Source organism: Microcaecilia unicolor, chromosome 2, assembly GCF_901765095.1.
Source record: "Microcaecilia unicolor chromosome 2, aMicUni1.1, whole genome shotgun sequence".
Taxonomy (NCBI): Eukaryota; Metazoa; Chordata; class Amphibia; order Gymnophiona; family Siphonopidae; genus Microcaecilia; species Microcaecilia unicolor.
In genome coordinates, this window is record NC_044032.1 from 464,616,783 (window position 1) to 464,634,540 (window position 17,758).

The following is a 17,758-nucleotide window of genomic DNA, read 5'->3' on the forward strand; positions in this document are numbered from 1 at the left end:
AGGATGCCTACACACACATCCCGATACTGCCAGCTCACAGACAGTATCTGCGATTTCAGCTGGGCACACGCCACTTCCAGTACTGTGTGCTACCCTTTGGGCTCGCCTCTGCGCCCAGGGTGTTCACAAAGTGCCTAGCTGTGGTAGCAGCGGCACTTCGCAGGCTGGGGGTGCACGTGTTCCCATATCTCGACGATTGGCTGGTGAAGAACACATCCGAGGCAGGAGCCCTGCAGTCCATGCAGATGACTATTCGCCTCCTGGAGCTACTGGGGTTTGTGATAAATTATCCAAAGTCCCATCTTCTCCCAGTGCAGAAACTCGAATTCATAGGAGCTCTGCTGGATTCTCGGACGGCTCGCGCCTATCTCCCAGAGACGAGGGCCAACAACTTGTTGTCCCTCGTCTCGCAGGTGCGAGCGTCCCAGCAGATCACAGCTCGGCAGATGTTGAGATTGCTGGGCCACATGGCCTCCACAGTTCATGTGACTCCCATGGCCCGTCTTCACATGAGATCTGCTCAATGGACCCTAGCCTCCCAGTGGTATCAGGCTGCTGGGGGTCTAGAAGATGTGATCCACCTGTCCACGAGTTTTCTCGAATCCCTGTATTGGTGGACAATCTGGTCCAATTTGACTCTGGGACGTCCTTTCCAAATTCCTCAGCCACAAAAAGTGCTGACAACGGATGCGTCTCTCCTGGGATGGGGAGCTCATGTCGATGGGCTTCACACCCAAGGAAGCTGGTCCCTCCAGGAACGCGGTCTACAGATCAATCTCCTGGAGTTGCGAGCGATCTGGAACGCTCTGAAGGCTTTCAGAGATCGGCTGTCCCATCAAATTATCCAAATTCAGACAGACAACCAGGTTGCCATGTACTATGTCAACAAGCAGGGGGGCACCGGATCTCGCCCCCTGTGTCAGGAAGCCATCAGCATGTGGCTCTGGGCTCGCCGTCTCGGCATGGTGCTCCAAGCCACATATCTGGCAGGCGTGAACAACAGTCTGGCCGACAGACTGAGCCGGATTATGCAACCTCACGAGTGGTCGCTCAACTCCAGAGTGGTGCGCCAGATCTTCCAAGCGTGGGGCACCCCCTTGGTGGATCTCTTCGCATCTCGAGTGAACCACAAAGTCCCTCAGTTCTGTTCCAGGCTTCAGGCCCCCGGCAGACTGGCATCGGATGCCTTCCTCCTGGATTGGGGGGAGGGCCTGCTGTATGCTTATCCTCCCATTCCTCTGGTGGGGAAGACTTTGTTGAAACTCAAGCAAGACCGAGGCACCATGATTCTGATTGCTCCTTTTTGGCCGCGTCAGATCTGGTTCCCTCTTCTTCTGGAGTTATCCTCCGAAGAACCGTGGAGATTGGAGTGTTTTCCGACCCTCATCACGCAGGACGAAGGGGCTCTTCTGCATCCCAACCTCCGGTCCCTGGCTCTCACGGCCTGGATGTTGAGAGCGTAGAATTTGCCTCTTTGGGTCTGTCAGAGGGTGTCTCCCGCGTCTTGCTTGCTTCCAGGAAAGATTCCACTAAGAGGAGTTACTTCTTTCTGTGGAGGAGGTTTGCCGTCTGGTGTGACAGCAAGGCCCTAGCTCCTCGCTCTTGTCCTACACAGACCCTGCTTGAATACCTTCTGCACTTGTCTGAGTCTGGTCTCAAGACCAACTCTGTAAGAGTTCACCTTAGCGCAATCAGTGCATACCATTACCATGTGGAAGGTAAGCCGATCTCAGGACAGCCTTTAGTTGTTCGCTTCATGAGAGGTTTGCTTTTGTCAAAGCCCCCTGTCAAGCCTCCTACAGTGTCATGGGATCTCAATGTCGTTCTCACCCAGCTGATGAAACCTCCTTTTGAGCCACTGAATTCCTGCCATCTGAAGTACTTGACCTGGAAGGTCATTTTCTTGGTGGCAGTTACTTCAGCTCGTAGAGTCAGTGAGCTTCAGGCCCTGGTAGCCCAGGCCCCTTACACCAAATTTCATCATAACAGAGTAGTCCTCCGCACTCACCCTAAGTTCTTGCCAAAGGTCATGTCGGAGTTCCATCTGAACCAGTCAATTGTCTTGCCAACATTCTTTCCCCGTCCTCATTCCTGCCCTGCTGAACGTCAGCTGCACACATTGGACTGCAAGAGAGCATTGGCCTTCTATCTGGAGCGGACACAGCCCCACAGACAGTCCGCCCAATTGTTTGTTTCTTTTGATCCCAATAGGAGGGGAGTGGCTATAGGGAAACGCACCATATCCAATTGGCTAGCAGATTGCATTTCCTTCACTTACGCCCAGGCGGGGCTGGCTCTTGAGGGTCATGTCATAATGTTAGAGCCATGGCTGCGTCGGTAGCCCACTTGAAGTCAGCCTCCATTGAAGAAATTTGCAAAGCTGCGACGTGGTCATCTGTCCACACATTCACATCTCATTACTGCCTGCAGCAGGATACCCGACGCGACAGTCGGTTCGGGCAGTCAGTTCTTCAGAACCTGTTTGGGCTTTAGGATCCAACTCCACCCCCCGAGGGCCCTGTTTGTTCTGTTCCAGGCTGCACTCTCAGTTAGTTGGTAAATTTTTTAGGTCAATCTCAGTTATGTCCTCGCCGTTGCGAGGCCCAATTGACCATGGTTGTTGTTTTGAGTGAGCCTGGGGGCTAGGGATACCCCATCAGTGAGAACAAGCAGCCTGCTTGTCCTCGGAGAAAGCGAATGCTACATACCTGTAGAAGGTATTCTCCGAGGACAGCAGGCTGATTGTTCTCACAAACCCGCCCGCCTCCCCGTTGGAGTTGTGTCTTCCCTTGAAGTGTATTGTCTTGCTACATACTGGACTGGCCGGCTCGAGCCGGTTTCGGGCGGGAAGACGGCCGCGCATGCGCGGGGCGCGCGAGGACTAGCAAAGGACTTTGCTAGAGAAGTTTCCGATTGGAGGGGCTGCCGTGGACGTCACCCATCAGTGAGAACAATCAGCCTGCTGTCCTCGGAGAATACCTTCTACAGGTATGTAGCATTCGCTTTATATTACAAGTTGAGAGAAGAAATATTTTCTATGATTTGTTCTTAATGTACTACTTAGTAACTTCATTGCACACCCCCTAGGCCTTGTACTTTTGGAAAAAGTAACCAAGAGGGGCATAATCGAAAGGGGCGCCCAAGTTTTCCTGAGGACGTTCTCGCAGGACGTCCCGGCGAAGGGACGGGGAAACCCCTATTATCGAAACAAGATGGGCGTCCATCTTTTGTTTCAATAATGCAGTCGGGGATGCCCAAATCTTGACATTTAGGTCGTCCCTAGAGAGGGTCGTCCTTAGACTTGGTCGTTTCTGATTTTCGGTGATAATGGAAACTAAGGACGCCCATCTCAGAAACGACCAAATGCAAGCCCTTTGGTTGTGGGAGGAGCCAGCATTCGTAGTGCACTGGTCCCCCTGACATGCCAGTACACCAACTGGGTACCCTAGGGGGCATTGCAGTGGACTTCCCCCAGGTACATAGCTCCCTTACCTTGTGTGCTGAAACCCCGCCCCCCCCCCGAACCCACTACCCACCACTCTACACCACTACCATAGCCCTTACAGGTGATGGGGGGTACCTAGATGTGGGTACAGTGGGTTTATGATGGGTTTTGGAGGGCTCACATTTACCACCACAAGTGTAATAGGTAGGGAGGGGGGCAGGGTCTGCCCGGCTGAAGTGCACTGCACCCATTAAAACTGCTCCAGGGACCTGCATACTGCTGTGATGGAGCTGGGTGTGATATTTGAGGCTGGCAAAAAATATTTAAAAAAATGTTTTGAGGGTGGGAGGGGATCAGTGACCACTGGGGGAGTAAGGGAAGGTCATCCCCAATTCCCTCCAGTGGTCATCTAGTCAGTTCGGGCACCTTTTCGTGACTGGGTCGTAAAAGAAAAAAAAGGACCAAGTAAAGTCGTCCAAGTGCTCGTCAGAGATGTCCTTTTTTTTTTTCCATTATGGGTCGACAACGCCCATGTGTTAGGCGTGCCCAAGATCCGCCTTCGCTACACTTCCGACATGCCCCTGGGAACTTTGGTCGTCCCCGCGACGGAAAGCAGTTGGGGACGCCCAAAATCGGCTTTCGATTATGCCGATTTGGTCGACCCTGTGAGAAGGACCGCCCATCTCCTGATTTGTGTCGAAAGATGGGCGTCCTTCTTTTTCGAAAATAAGCCTGATAGTGATTCATGTCTATCCGTTCACTCCACTCATGATTTTATAGGCCTCTATCATATCTCCCCTCAGCTTTCTCTTCTCCAGGCTGAAGAGCCCTATCCTCTTTAGCATTTCCTCATGGGGTAGTAGTACCATCCCCTTTATCATTTTGATCATCCTTCTCTGCTCCACCTTTTCTAATTCTGCTATATCTTTTTTGAGATGCAGTGACCAGAATTGCACACATGGAAGGTATTATATTATTCTATGTTTTATTCTCCATTCCTTTCTTAATAATGCCTAACATTCTATTTGCTTTCTTGGTTTCCGCTGCACACTAAGCTGAGAATTTCATCAATGATGACATCTAGATCCATGTCCTGGGTGATGACTCCTAGTGTAGAACCTTGCATCATAGAGCTATAGTTTGGGTTGTCCTTCCCTACATGCATCACTTTGCATTTATTTATTATTAATTTGCCATTTGGATACCCAGTTTCCCAGTCTCATAAGGTCCTTTCAGTTTCTCACTATCTTCTTGTGATTTAACAACTTTGAATAACTTGGTGTGATCAGTAAATTTGATCACCTCACTCATTCCTGTTTCCTGGTAATTTATAAATGTGGTCACACTATTTACACCTCTCCATTGAGAATACTGATCATTTAACTCTATTTTGTTTGCTGTCTTTTAAACAGCTCGTAATCCCTAGTAAGACTGCCTTCTATCCCATGGCTCTTTAATTATCTTAGGAGTTGTTCATGAGGCACTTTGTCAAATGCTTTCTGAAAATCCAGATACAGAATATGAACCATTATCCACATTCACCCCTTCAAAAAAATGTAACAGATTGGTGAAGAAAGATTTTCCTTGGCTAAATCCATGTTTGGCTTTGTTCCAATAATCTATTCCTATATATATGTTCAGGTCGCTTGACCCCCCTGGCTTGCCTTCTAGGCCACTCCAGGTGGCTGAGTCCCTCCTGGAACACTTCCAGTTTTCTAGTGGATGTAAGCACCTCACCTCCACGAGGCTTTACAAGCACAGCCCACAGCTGCCCCTTAGCTTCCTTAAGCCTCTTGCTTCTTCCCCAGCTTATTTCCGTTCCATATTAATTTTGCACACCATGATTCACAGGGCCTTGAGATTTGAACCTTATTTCTACATATTCAGGTAAACTAACTCAGCAGCTACGATTCAGTAATCCACTGGGAAGAGATAGATTACTGGTTTAGAAATGGTCTTCTGCAATTCACGACCTCATTGTCCAGTGGAAAGTTGTTTTCTCCTATTCTCTGTGGGGAAGATAGCTTAGGGGTCCTTTTACTAAGCTGCGGGAAAAAGGGTCCTGTGGTAGCAGCAGAGGCCGTTTTCCCACGTGCCAGGGCCATTTTTACTGCAGCTGGTAAATTGCCCGCTCAAACAAAAATGGCCACGCAGTGAGCACTTACCACCACCTATTGAGGTGATGGTAAGTGCTCTTGCAGTAACCCAGTGGTAACCGGGCAGCATGTGGTGATGCCAGGTTACTGCTGCGCTATAAAAAAATAAATTTCTGGTGCGCGCGCTCGACCCAGAACTACCTCCGGTGGCTGTGTTGGGCCAGCAGTAGTTCAGATTTAGCATGCAGGAATCCCACATTGGGCTTACCGCCGCTTTGTAAAAGACCCCTTTAGTGAGTCAGACCCCTTCATCAATTTAAAGGATGGGTTAGAGTTCTTTCTCTTAAAAATCCAGAGCTTTCATATACTGGAGCATTACTACTGAAAAGCTGTCTAATACATTCTCCAAGCCAAAGACAATCTTTAGGAGTGAAAGATCTCACCATTTCCTAAATTTTTATTTGATGTAGTTTCAAAAAATGTAACTTGTACCACTGTGTGTAATAGGGGTGAACAGCATGAAAATGTTTGTTTTGAGTCATTTCCGGTGTTTATGGGAATTTTTGTTTTATCCATTTTTTAAAACTTTTTTGCCCATTTTTTTGTTACAAGAGCAATGTTTCACAATAATGGTGTGCAGTATTTGAAAAGAGGGCATACTATTTTGCATAGTATGCATTCTTCCCCAATATGCAAACTATTTGGCACATGTACACTAATTCATTCATGTGTGATGGTTCCATTCAATGTTTTTCTAAGCTGTGCAAGAGACCTTCAACTGCATTCCTCTCAGTGGGGGTGGTGCTTCAGTATCATGTTTTTAGTTAAGGACAAGCAGGTCCTTTGGTGTTCTGCAGAACTTGCCTGCCCCTTGCTATTAAAAATATGATATTGAAACAGCACCCCCACTGGCAGGAATGTAGGTGGAGGACTCTTTCACAGCTTAGCGGGACCATTGGTTTCATTATCAGAAACACTGTGCACTCTTTCCAGATAAATACAGATAAATAGCTGATCACTCAAAGTCCGTAAAAACATTTGTTCATAACATTCAATAAATACCTAATAACCCAACACAGCTGTGTTTTGCCTATGCAAGGGCTGCACCAGGGGCATAAAAGAACTGTTAAATAAAAACATATGTTAGTAAAAATCATAACTCAGTTCAACTAATATGACAAACTACTGATTAAAACTTGAAAAGTGTATAAACATAATAAATATGTCAAAACAAACATTGCTAATAAATAAATTGTTAATATGGATATATAAATAACTGAATGTTTAAGGGAAAAAAAACCTCATTTAAGACTGTGTTGGAAATGGAAATAAGAGACAAACCTACCCAAGTGGTGTGTTGGGTAGCCTCACCTACTTGGTAAAAGATGATAAATACAAAAACATAGTCTGAGCAGTTGACCACTGGAGGGATTAAGGCATAACCCCTCCTTAATCCCGTCGTGGTTGCTGTTCCCCTACCTCTCCCTTGAAAGTGAAATTGAAAGGGGATACCAGGCTTCCTGACACTTCAGGTATTATGGGCATTCTTAACAAAACAGGAAGCAAGTCTGAGGTGTAGCCTAGTGGTTAGTGCAGTAGACTGTAAACCAAGGGGACTCAGGTTCAAATCCCACTTTAACTCTTTAAATTTTTTTTATTGTGAGACCTCCAGGAAACAAAAAAAAATACATATTGTACCTAAATGTATAAGCCACCTGCAAGCCTGGAGGCTATTGAAGTGGTGTACATTCAGCTACAGTAGGTATTTTTCTGTTCCTGGAGGGCTCGCGATTGCAAAATAAGAGTTAAAGTGAGATTTGAACTTGGGTCCCTTGTTTTACAATCCACTATACTAACCATTAGGCTGCCTTTCTGCTCTGCATGGAAATCTGTGTGGCCATTTTGTAAGAGTGTTGCATAGAGATATCCATGTCCCTTGTTTTCCCATTCATAATTTGGATGTTTCAGTTTCTAAAATGGCTGTTCATGCTGGACGTCTCCAACACACGAACGTCTATCTTATGTATTTTTGAACAGGAAATCTTATTGTATTTCCTGTTCAAAAATATACATGAGATGGACATCCGTTTGGGACGGTCTGACATGGGACATCCCTGTTCTGAGTTGGATGTCCTTTCGAAAATGCCCCTCCATGTCTAATTTTATCCTGATCGTCTAATCTTTAGTTTTATTACCTAACATGGGGCCCCCTTTACAAAGGTACGCTAGTGTTTTTAGTGCATGCTAAAAATATGCATGCGTCAAACATCCATATATTCCTATGGGCGCCTCTAGCGTTTAGCGTGCACTAAAATGCTAGTGTACCTTTGTAAAAGACCCCATCCCCCTGATTAGCAAGAGAATAATATGAGCAAATGTAGAAAGAGATTGCATTTTATTTCTGGAATATTCTTCATTCTATTGTGCCAAAGAACATGGAGTATCACAGTAAAATCAGAATACATTCATTTTATTAGTATTTTTACATTTTGCTGTTTTGGTTTGGGCTTTGGCAAAACACAAATCGCTCCTTTGGGTAGGGTTCCTGTATTGAAATGTAAATCCAGCTTGACTTCAGTGCTCAGAAATGACTGTGGGTTAGGAGTTACTGTATTCTGGATCAGTTGGTAGAATCATCCTTTTCATAATAGAATAGCGAATGCTATCAGTACTGTGGTTCTATATTATCTACTTTTTAGCTGAGGTTTCACAAAGTGGAGCATTTGTTGTGAAGTCATCCATTTGGCTTATAAAAGCTGAGTGGTTTTTTTCCTTTAATTCATTCCTGTCATTTTATGTAATCTGTTCTGCCACCTTCTTTGGCACAGGTTTAACATCTATTAAGGATTAGCTGTAGGAAGTAAAATGTTGTGCTGTTTAAGATTTTCCAGCAGAGGAGCCTAACCAGTATCTATTAGTCTAACTGTCTTGACCAACTCTACTGATATCCTTTCTTACTTTTGTAAGGCAGCGCTCTACCATATACAGAAATAACTTTAGTTATAGTGAATGAAGTATAAAATTACAAAAGAGGAGAGTTTGAGCAGGGACTAAGATTACTGACTCAGAAGCAAGGGTTAACATAAAGTAATTTCCCCCAAATTCTATATATGGCATCCAAATTTGGGCACACTTCTGAAATGCGCACGCAACTTAATTGGCTAATGAATTGTTAACCATCAATAACTGGATGCTAACCAGTTATTGATAATTGGCACCAATTAGAATTTGCGTGCGCATCTGGCTGTATGCTATTCTATAATGCTGGATGCCTAAATCCCATAGCGCTCAAACCAACAGGTGCCATAGCCTTGGTAGGGGATATAGATAGGTCATAGATATTCCAAAAGGTTGCACATAGTGTTTTAGAATATTGGGTTTCCACACTCAAGTGGGGTGCCGGGATTTACACCAGGTTTCAGCGTGTGCAAGTCTGGCACCCAGAGTTGGGCACGGGAACCAACACTAAGTGCTATTCCATAAAGGGTACATACCATTTATAGAATAGTGCTGAGCACCCATCTTTTCCAGCACTCAATTTTTGAGCGCGATTTATAGAATTCCCCCTTTCTTTTTCAGTTAATTTTTACCTGTAAGGCCTTTCTTCTTAATTCTTTACATCCATCTCTAACTAGGAAATTATCACTTGAGACTTCTGTTTTGTTTTTTTCCCTCCCCCCCCCCCCCCCAAATATTCCTTTCATATTTGAACCAACTGCTATGTTGTACCAACATTCTTTGGTCAGCACAGGATGATAGAGGTACAGCTAACACATGATCTGTTTCTACAACCACTCAGGCCTGCCACTGGTGTTGCCATAAGAGCAGTACTTGTTTCCTCACTGTAGACCTTTGTGCTACTCAGCCTTTGTGTGCCCTGAAAAAGAAGCCCCACCTGGAATTTGTATCCAGGTATCCTGCTTTGTAGTAAAGAATACTATGGTAATTACAATTCTAGCTCACTGGATCTGGCCTCAGCACACTCTTGTGCTTGCAGGGCTCTTACCAAAGAGGGAATTGTTTCATTACTTTGGAAGTTTTACTGTATGTTCTGTAGGAAAGGCAATAAAAGGCAGCAGAAAAACATAACAGTGAAGAACTCATTGCTAACAATTCATTAACTGTTAGTATCTCTGTTCATGTAGAGTACTGAAGTTCTACCAGTTTACTTGGATAAAGGGAAGATGAGATGTGGACAATGTGACAGATAACCTCATTGTAAGCAGTGGATGGTCCTATCGACCTTTGTGTCTTCAAGCACTTTTCTTGTCTCCAGTCACTTATCTTCTGATATGTTATGTTTTGGTGAATCAAACCGTACTGCTGGAAAAAAAAATTAAGTTTTGTTACAGTCCAGCACAGCCACCTAGTCATCAGTGCATGATTATTACACACTGTTTTAAAATCAATCAGTTGTTCTATGCAGCTTTAATTGTAATCTTTGTCCCACGTCTAGTAGTTGGATTATTATCACTTTCTAGTGAAATCAGTTTATGCGACTGTAACGGTTAAGGAAGTAGAACTGTTGGGAAGAACATAAGACAAAACAAGCACAAAGATAACAAGGTACACAGTTATTATACTGTGTAATATTTTATTTGATACACAATTTAAGTGTGTGTAATATGACCTGAATTGTTAATATGCTAATTGTGCTCTATTCCTGAGAGAGGTGCATATGGTCTATCATAGGATAAAGCCATCTTGAAGGAAACTAGAAGGCAAGAATATGAATGTGGAGATGTATGTGGATGTGATATGATTGTACAATAAGGGTGGGGGGGGGGGGGCTGACTCTCTCATGTGAAGACTGGGCATTGCTAACACACAGCCCACCTAATTGTTTAGTTTCATAAAGCAAATAATTTAATTGTCCATCAAAACCCTATTTATGAATAAAATGTCCAAGATGGATATAATTTGAAGTTATTTTTTATAGCTGCATAGAACAATATACTTATTTACTGTTGCACATATAACCAAATACACATGTATATCTCTGTGCAAGATGGAGGGCTCAGAGTCATCATTTCAGCCAGAATGTTACTTAAAGCAGTAACTACGTAAAAGAAAGAAGGGAAATAATATTGTGCCATGACATTAAAACTTAGGTGGGGGAGAGGGGTTGCAGTATAAACTAGTGGTCAAGGGCCAGAGGTCTTGGGGATCAGATCCCATTACCAGTGCTTAATGTAAAGCACATCACTTAATCTCTGTGCATAATCTCTCTGCAGTGAGTTCATTAGTCTCCCTCTCATTTGTGCTTGGTACAGTGAACTGACCAGGTACAGCAACACTTTAGTTATGAAAAACATTTTCAGATGCAAACCGTGCAAAAGGTGATATTTTTAAAGCAGGTTACTTTGCTTGCCTTTATGTGTTCAAAATTATTTTACTCCTGTTTTTTTCAAAATATTTAAATAAAATAGCTCTCATACATATAACAAGTGTGTAGTAGCAGAATTACAATAAATGTAAATGGTAATTTACATCTTGTAGAAAAACATAACAAGAGAACCAAAAATTGTTTCCAGTTTAGAGCAGCCTTTGAACATTGTCCAGAAAATCAGCTGTGGTGAACTTATTAATTGTGGGTCTCTAACAACTTCTCCAAGCTGCATACTTAATTGTACAGCCCATGAAAGGAAAACTATTTCTTATGGTGAGGTGTTAATATTGCAGTCATTTATGTCGGCCAGCCTTCTTCCACAGCTATTGCTCATTGTTCTCTGACCACAACTGCATACATTATCTGTCCTCTGGCATAACCGACTCAGAAGTGGGCATGTGAGCCAATACAGGCATGGTGAACACCTTGAAGCCTTATAAAAATTAGGACGCCAATAATTAGATTTATAAAAGCTATTTTTACTTTGGAAAGAATCTGTTGGCAGTGTACATTCATGGCTCAGCAGTTCAGTTTAAACTTGTGGTCAGCTGCAATATGTTGAAGTAACTGGCTTAAGACTGGCTTCTTCACGAGACATTGTTACTGACGGCAAATACCAGTTCTCTCCGTCTCTCGCAGAGCGATGAAAAATGGCATTTAAAGGCCTAGCATAAGGAGCAAACGAATTCTACTGTACATTAAAAATTAAATAAAAATATCAAGTTAGTATTGACAGAGTAAGATAAAACTTCAGCCTGATCAGCCCAAAACTGGCTATGTTGAAATGCTCAACTGCAGGTGTTTTGCATTATTGGGTAACATTGTGTACCATTTTAATAAGAAAGGTTTTTGTAAATGTGTGATTTTTATGTATGTTCTGATTCTCCACAGCTGACTGACATGTGGCCCCCATCCACTATGTTGTATCCTGTCAGAAAGGTTGTATAGCAGGAGACAATGAGGCATATTTTCAAAGCACTTTGGGAGGCTAAGTTCCATATGTTTCTATGGAACTTTGGGAGGCTAAGTGCTTTGAAAATAAGCATTAATGGGACCTTATACGCTTATGTGAAAGGAAAAAAATATGGCTAAAATCTTTTTTGTTCTTAAGATATTTTTTTCCTGTATGTGTGATGTGTTTGAGATATTGCACCTGGGGTTGGGCATTTCAATTTATCTGGCTATAGTTTATGCTTTCTTTAAATCACTTTGCTTTTGTGCAGTGTAGTATCAAAATCTATTTGAATCAGATTTAATACTATCAGAGTTTTTGGATGCCAGGTTTTGAACTATAAAATTCTTTAGAATCATTAAAATAATCTTTGAAAACCCCTGATATTGCTATTGTAGAAGGATATGCTAGACCCCACTGGCAGTTTCAAATGATGGATTTAAGGTTGACCTTTTGAGAATTCTGAAGTGAAGAGTTGCTGCTCTGAAGCAATACATTGTAAAATGGAAGAGAAACCTTTCAGTGGAAGAGAATGTTTTCTAGTATGCCGCCATAATAAAAAAAAAATACAAACAGCTCTGAAATTGCCACTAGGGAAGACTTATTTCTCTACTGTTGATGACAGACTCATAAATCTGGGAAAAAAAACTATGACGGGGTCCTTTCATATGATAGGATTTTGATTAAAGCAGCAGATTAAATTTGTACGAAATGAATGTGTAAACCAATTGTATACAAATAAATGCTTTAAAAGTGTTTATGCATTGTGCTTTATAATAATAAAACAGATGATCTTGATCTATTCAGTAATTTATTTCCATTTCATTTTGGCAGCTGCACTATCAAATGTCTTCAGAAACGACACGTTTGTATCAGTCGATTGGAAAAGCCTCAGAACTGGGGTGAAAACTCTTGTGAAGTGAGGTTTGTCATATTGGTCCTGGCACCTCCTAAAATGGTAAATATTTATGTTAATATATGTCTTTATAGCTAAGAGGAGTACTTCAGGTAGAGGGAGAAGGACTTGAGGGATAAAATGTTAAGAGCACTACAAACAATGAGAAATTATGTTTAGTACATAAGTATTGCCATACTGGGAAAGACCAAAGGTCCATCAAGCCTAGCATCCTGTTTCCAACAGTGGCCAATCCAGGTCACAAATACCTGGCAAGATCCCAAAAAAATACAAAACATTTTATACTGCTTATCCCAGAAAGAGTGGATTTTCCCCAAGTACATAAAGGTGGCAAGGAGGGAGGTCATTCCTGGGAAATGGTTGTACTCCTGTGGTGTCCTTCTGTCTAGCACTGAATTTGATGATGGGGATCTTAGTGAAGAGAGGACCCATATTATTTATGTTAATCAGAAATCATATAAAAAATATTCAAGAGCAAAATAAGTTTGTGCCCTGGTCAGACATCTGTGCAGCAAAAATAATGAATCAATAACTGTAATGTTTTCATTTTCTGAATGTAAATATGAACAAAAATAAAGGTTCTCTGTAGTAAATTTGCTAGAGAGGGAGACTAGGGAAAAGTAAGTACTCATCTAGGACCTGTCTACTTTTTGAGATCCTGTCAGGTGCTTGCGACCTGAATGGGCCACTGTTGGAAACAAGATACCAGGCTTGGTGGACCAGTATTGTAAATCTTATGTTCTTATGTTTAATAAGAATATCACTTTAGCAGTTTAACAGCACATTTTTCTTCATTATGGATTTATGCACTGAAGATTAGAGACAAAGAAGGTCCATAGAGATTTTATAGTATGAGAACTTACTGTGGAAAGCAATGTTGCTTTCCTGGGGAAGGGGGAGCCTTTTCTGAAAGGATGGACTCCACCTGAACCAGGATGGAACCAGGCTACTGGCACTAATATTTAAAAAGGATGCGTGAGGGATGCTATTATATCAGGACATTAAGGGAATCTCAAGAGAGGTTTCAACAAAGGTGAAAGAAAGCCAGGAGCATTTAAGAGTAGAGTAGAACAGAACAAAATTTGCAAATTATCACTGTCATCTTCTAAGCAGCTCGTAGTTGCAAGGAAAAAATATAATTTGAACTGTCTTTATACAAATGCTAGAAGCCTAAAGAATAAGGGCTAGGTTTACTAAGCGGTGTTAAGGGCGCATTAGCGTTTTTAACGTGTGTAAATGGTGTATGCGCATTAAATGCTAACACGCCCATAGAAATGTATAGGTACGTTAGCGTTTAATGCGCCTTAAATTTACAGTTTCGTTAAAAACGCTAGTGCACCTTAGTAAACATACTCATAAGTTAGAGGTAGATATAATAAGTACTTCAGAGACCTGATGGAAGGAGGACAATCAAGTGGATCAGATTGGGGGGATTGCATTGTATGTTAGAGGGAATTGCGTCAAAATAAAAATTATACATGAAACACAGCAATATGGAATCCTTACAGATAGAAATTCCATGTGTGAAGGGAAGGAATATATGCCTAGGGTTATACTACCATTCCTCAGGCAGATGAAGATATGTTAACAGAAATTAGAATAGCTAGCAAATTTGGCAATGGGTGATTTTAATTACACTAGTATTGACTGGTTAAATGCCACAACAGGGAGTGCTAGGGAGGTGAAATTCCTTGACGTAATAAATGACTGCTTCTTGGAACCAAGAAAAGGGAGAGCTATTTTTGATGTAGTCCTTAGTGGGATGCAGGGTGTAGTACGAGAGGTAATGGTGTTGGATCCACTGGGAAACATTGAACTTAACATGATCAATTTTGAGTTAATTGGAGTGCAGTCCTACTGTAACAGCATTTAATTTTCGAAAGGTTAACTGATAAAATGAGGAAAATGGTCAAAAGCTGAAAGGCTTAGCTGCAAAGGTTAGGACTTTAAATCGGGCATGAACGTTGTTTTAAAAATACCATTTTGGAAGCCCAGACCAGATGTATTCCACATAATAATAAAGGTGGAAAGAAGAGCAAATGACAGCCAGCTAGGTTAAAGGGAAAAGTGTAAGAGACTAGTAGAGACAGAAGAACATCTTTCAGAATATGAAAAAAAAAAGATCTGAATGAAGAAAACAAGAAGCAACATAATCACTGGCAAGTTAGATGCAAAGCACTGATAAGGATGGCCAAAAAAGATTACAAAGAGAAACTTGCCTCAGAGGCAAAAACTCAATAGTAATAACATTTTCAGGTATATCAGAAGCAGAAAGCCTGTGAGGGAATCTGTGGGACTGTTAGATCATCAAGAATTAAAGGGGCACTCAGGGAAGACAAGGCTATAGCAGAGAGACTGAATGAATTATTTGCTTCGGTCTTTACTGAAGAAGATGTAAGATTTACCTTACCAACAATGTCAATGGTTTTCAAGGGTGACAATGCAGAGGAACTGAAAGAAATCTCGGTGAACCCAGAATATGTACTGAGCCAAATTGATACATTAAAGAGTAGTAAATAACTTGGACTGGATGGTATACACCCCAGGGTACTGAAAGAAACCAAATATGAAATTGCAGATCTGCTGTTAGTGATTTGTAACCTGTCGTTAAAATCGTCCATAGTACTAGAAGATTGGAAGGTAGCCAATGTAATGCCTATTTTTAAAAAGGGATCTGGGAAATTACAGACCTGTAAGCCTGATGTCTGTGCTGGGCAAAATAGTGGAAACTATTATAAAAAAAAAAAAAAATCCCTGAAACATAGACATACATGGTTTAATGGGACAGAGTCAACATGGATTCAGCCAACGAAAGTCTTGCCTTACCAATTTGCTTCATTTCTTTGAATGCGTGAATAAACAGGTAGATAAAAGTGAGCTAGTTGATGTATTTTATCTAGATTTTCAGAAAGTGTTTGACAAAGTCCCTCATGAGAGACTCCTGAGAAACTTAAAAAGGCATGGGATAGGAAGTAATGTTCTGTTGTGGATTAGGAATTGGTTGATAGAAAACAGAGAGTAGGTTAAATGGCCAATTCTGTCAGTGGAGAAAATTGAATAGTGGAGTGCCCCAGGGATCTGTACTGGGACCAGTGCTATTTGGAACAATGTGTGAGGTGATTCCAAAACTATTCAAAGTTGTTAAAATGCATGCAGATTATGAAAAATTGCAGGAAGACCTTAGGAAGTTGAAAGACTGGGTATCCAAATGGCAGATGAGATTTAACGTGGACAGGTGCAAAGTGATGCACATTGGGAAGAAATAATCCAAACCATAGTTATTTGATGCTAGGTTCCACTCTTGGAGTCAGCACCTAAGCGATCTAGGTGTTATCGTGGACAATACGCTGAAATCTTCCGTCCAGTGTGTGGCGGCTGAATGGTAGGAATTATTAGGAAAGGTATAAAAAATAAGCCAAAGGATATTATAATTCCTCATGCTGTTCCCTAAATCCACCCCTACACTTTATGCCAGTGGTTCCCAAACCTGGTCCTGGAGGCACCCCAGCCAGTCTGGTTTTCAGGCTATCCACAATGAATATTCATGAGAGAGATTTGCATGCACTGCTTCCACTGCATGCAAATCTCTCATGAATATTCATTGTGGATATCCTGAAAATCTGGCTGGGGTGCCTCCAGGACCAGGTTTGGAAACCACTGCTTTATGCAAAACAAGTTATAAATAAGCAAAGACAACCAGCATAAAAGCTTCAACAGCCTAATAACAAATCCATCATCCCAAGGTGTGAAAAATCTCAGCCAGTCCTTTACTGACTCGGACCCCAATCCCTTCCTACCTCTTAAAAAATGCAATATAGAAGTATCCATTCCATTCCACCTCTATCTCCCAGTCCCCCGAAAAGAATGCTGCAAGAGAATCTGAGAGTCTGGACTCTGATGACGCTCAGATTCCTCCACTCTAAACGAGAAGACGCTTATCCAACCGATATTGCTGATGGAAAGAAAAAAAAATTACAAATTAGTAAACAGACAACTACGACCCTGTGGAGACAGAATATCAAAGTAAGCTTCGTACACAATTAAAAAACAGACTTCCTTCTTAAAGGAACCTCTTGCCTCCTTCGCCTCCCATGTGGCAAGCAGGTGCACTTGGTTTCTCCAATGCCAGAATTTCAGGGGGTTTGCGAAGTCCAGTAGTGTATCTAGGTTTTAAAAAAGGATTGGACAAGTTCCTGGAGGCAAAGTCCATCATCTGCTATGGCCACGTTGGGTATGTGTTTCAATAAATCACAATTCTCTTCTCTTCTACTGATCTTGTGTTGCTGATAAGGTGGGTGCCCCATTGGTTAGCATCTCCTGGTATAGAAGCTAGCTGTCCTTAAGCTTGTGTAGAAAGAGCAGGTGCAAAAACTTTACACACTGTGAAAGATGGTATGCATGTATTGTACCATATAGAGCTGGTGAGCAGCTATTCTCATAACATAGTTCTGTGAAGTACTTTCCTTCCCAAATGATCCATCAATTGAGAATCCTTTCCAGAGAAAGTATTAGAAAAACCTTTGCATTTTTTTTTTTTTTTTTGGGGGGGGGGGGGGTTGTCATAGCTGCTTCCATCTGTAATAGCTTTTTTGTACCCAACTTTCTAGAAACTGGCTGAATAGAAAATGTGCTCTGCCACTTATGAAACCATAGGTTCTTAAGCATGCTATGAACTGGTATAGCTACTATTGTTTAGGGGCCTCTGCATATTTTTCAAGGCCAGGGACATCCAAGCTGAGATCTGTTTTTTTGTTGAAGAGTAAAAGGAATTTTAGCCATTTTAGTGACAGTCTTTTGATATGAATTGTCCTTGTATGGAGACTCATTTCTTAGTGATAGAGGAGAAGGGTCCAATGGTACTTTAAGTTTTTCTTCCTCATATTCTAAAGGGTAGTTGTATGTCAACAGGATCTAGGAGACCCCCCTCCCCACACACACGCAAACACATGCTAGATGGAAG

The 17,758-nt window shown here is 42.1% G+C and overlaps 1 protein-coding gene across 2 annotated transcripts in view; it reads left to right on the top strand.

The window, feature by feature from the left end:
* The window catches only part of SLC4A11 (solute carrier family 4 member 11), a 357,901-nt gene that overhangs the window by 220,327 nt on the left and 119,816 nt on the right, over positions 1-17,758 (top strand). For both annotated transcript variants that reach the window (XM_030190992.1, XM_030190993.1), the window contains exon 7: positions 12,717-12,840. In XM_030190992.1, the coding sequence (XP_030046852.1) occupies positions 12,717-12,840 (124 nt within the window). The remainder of the gene's footprint in view (positions 1-12,716; positions 12,841-17,758) is intronic.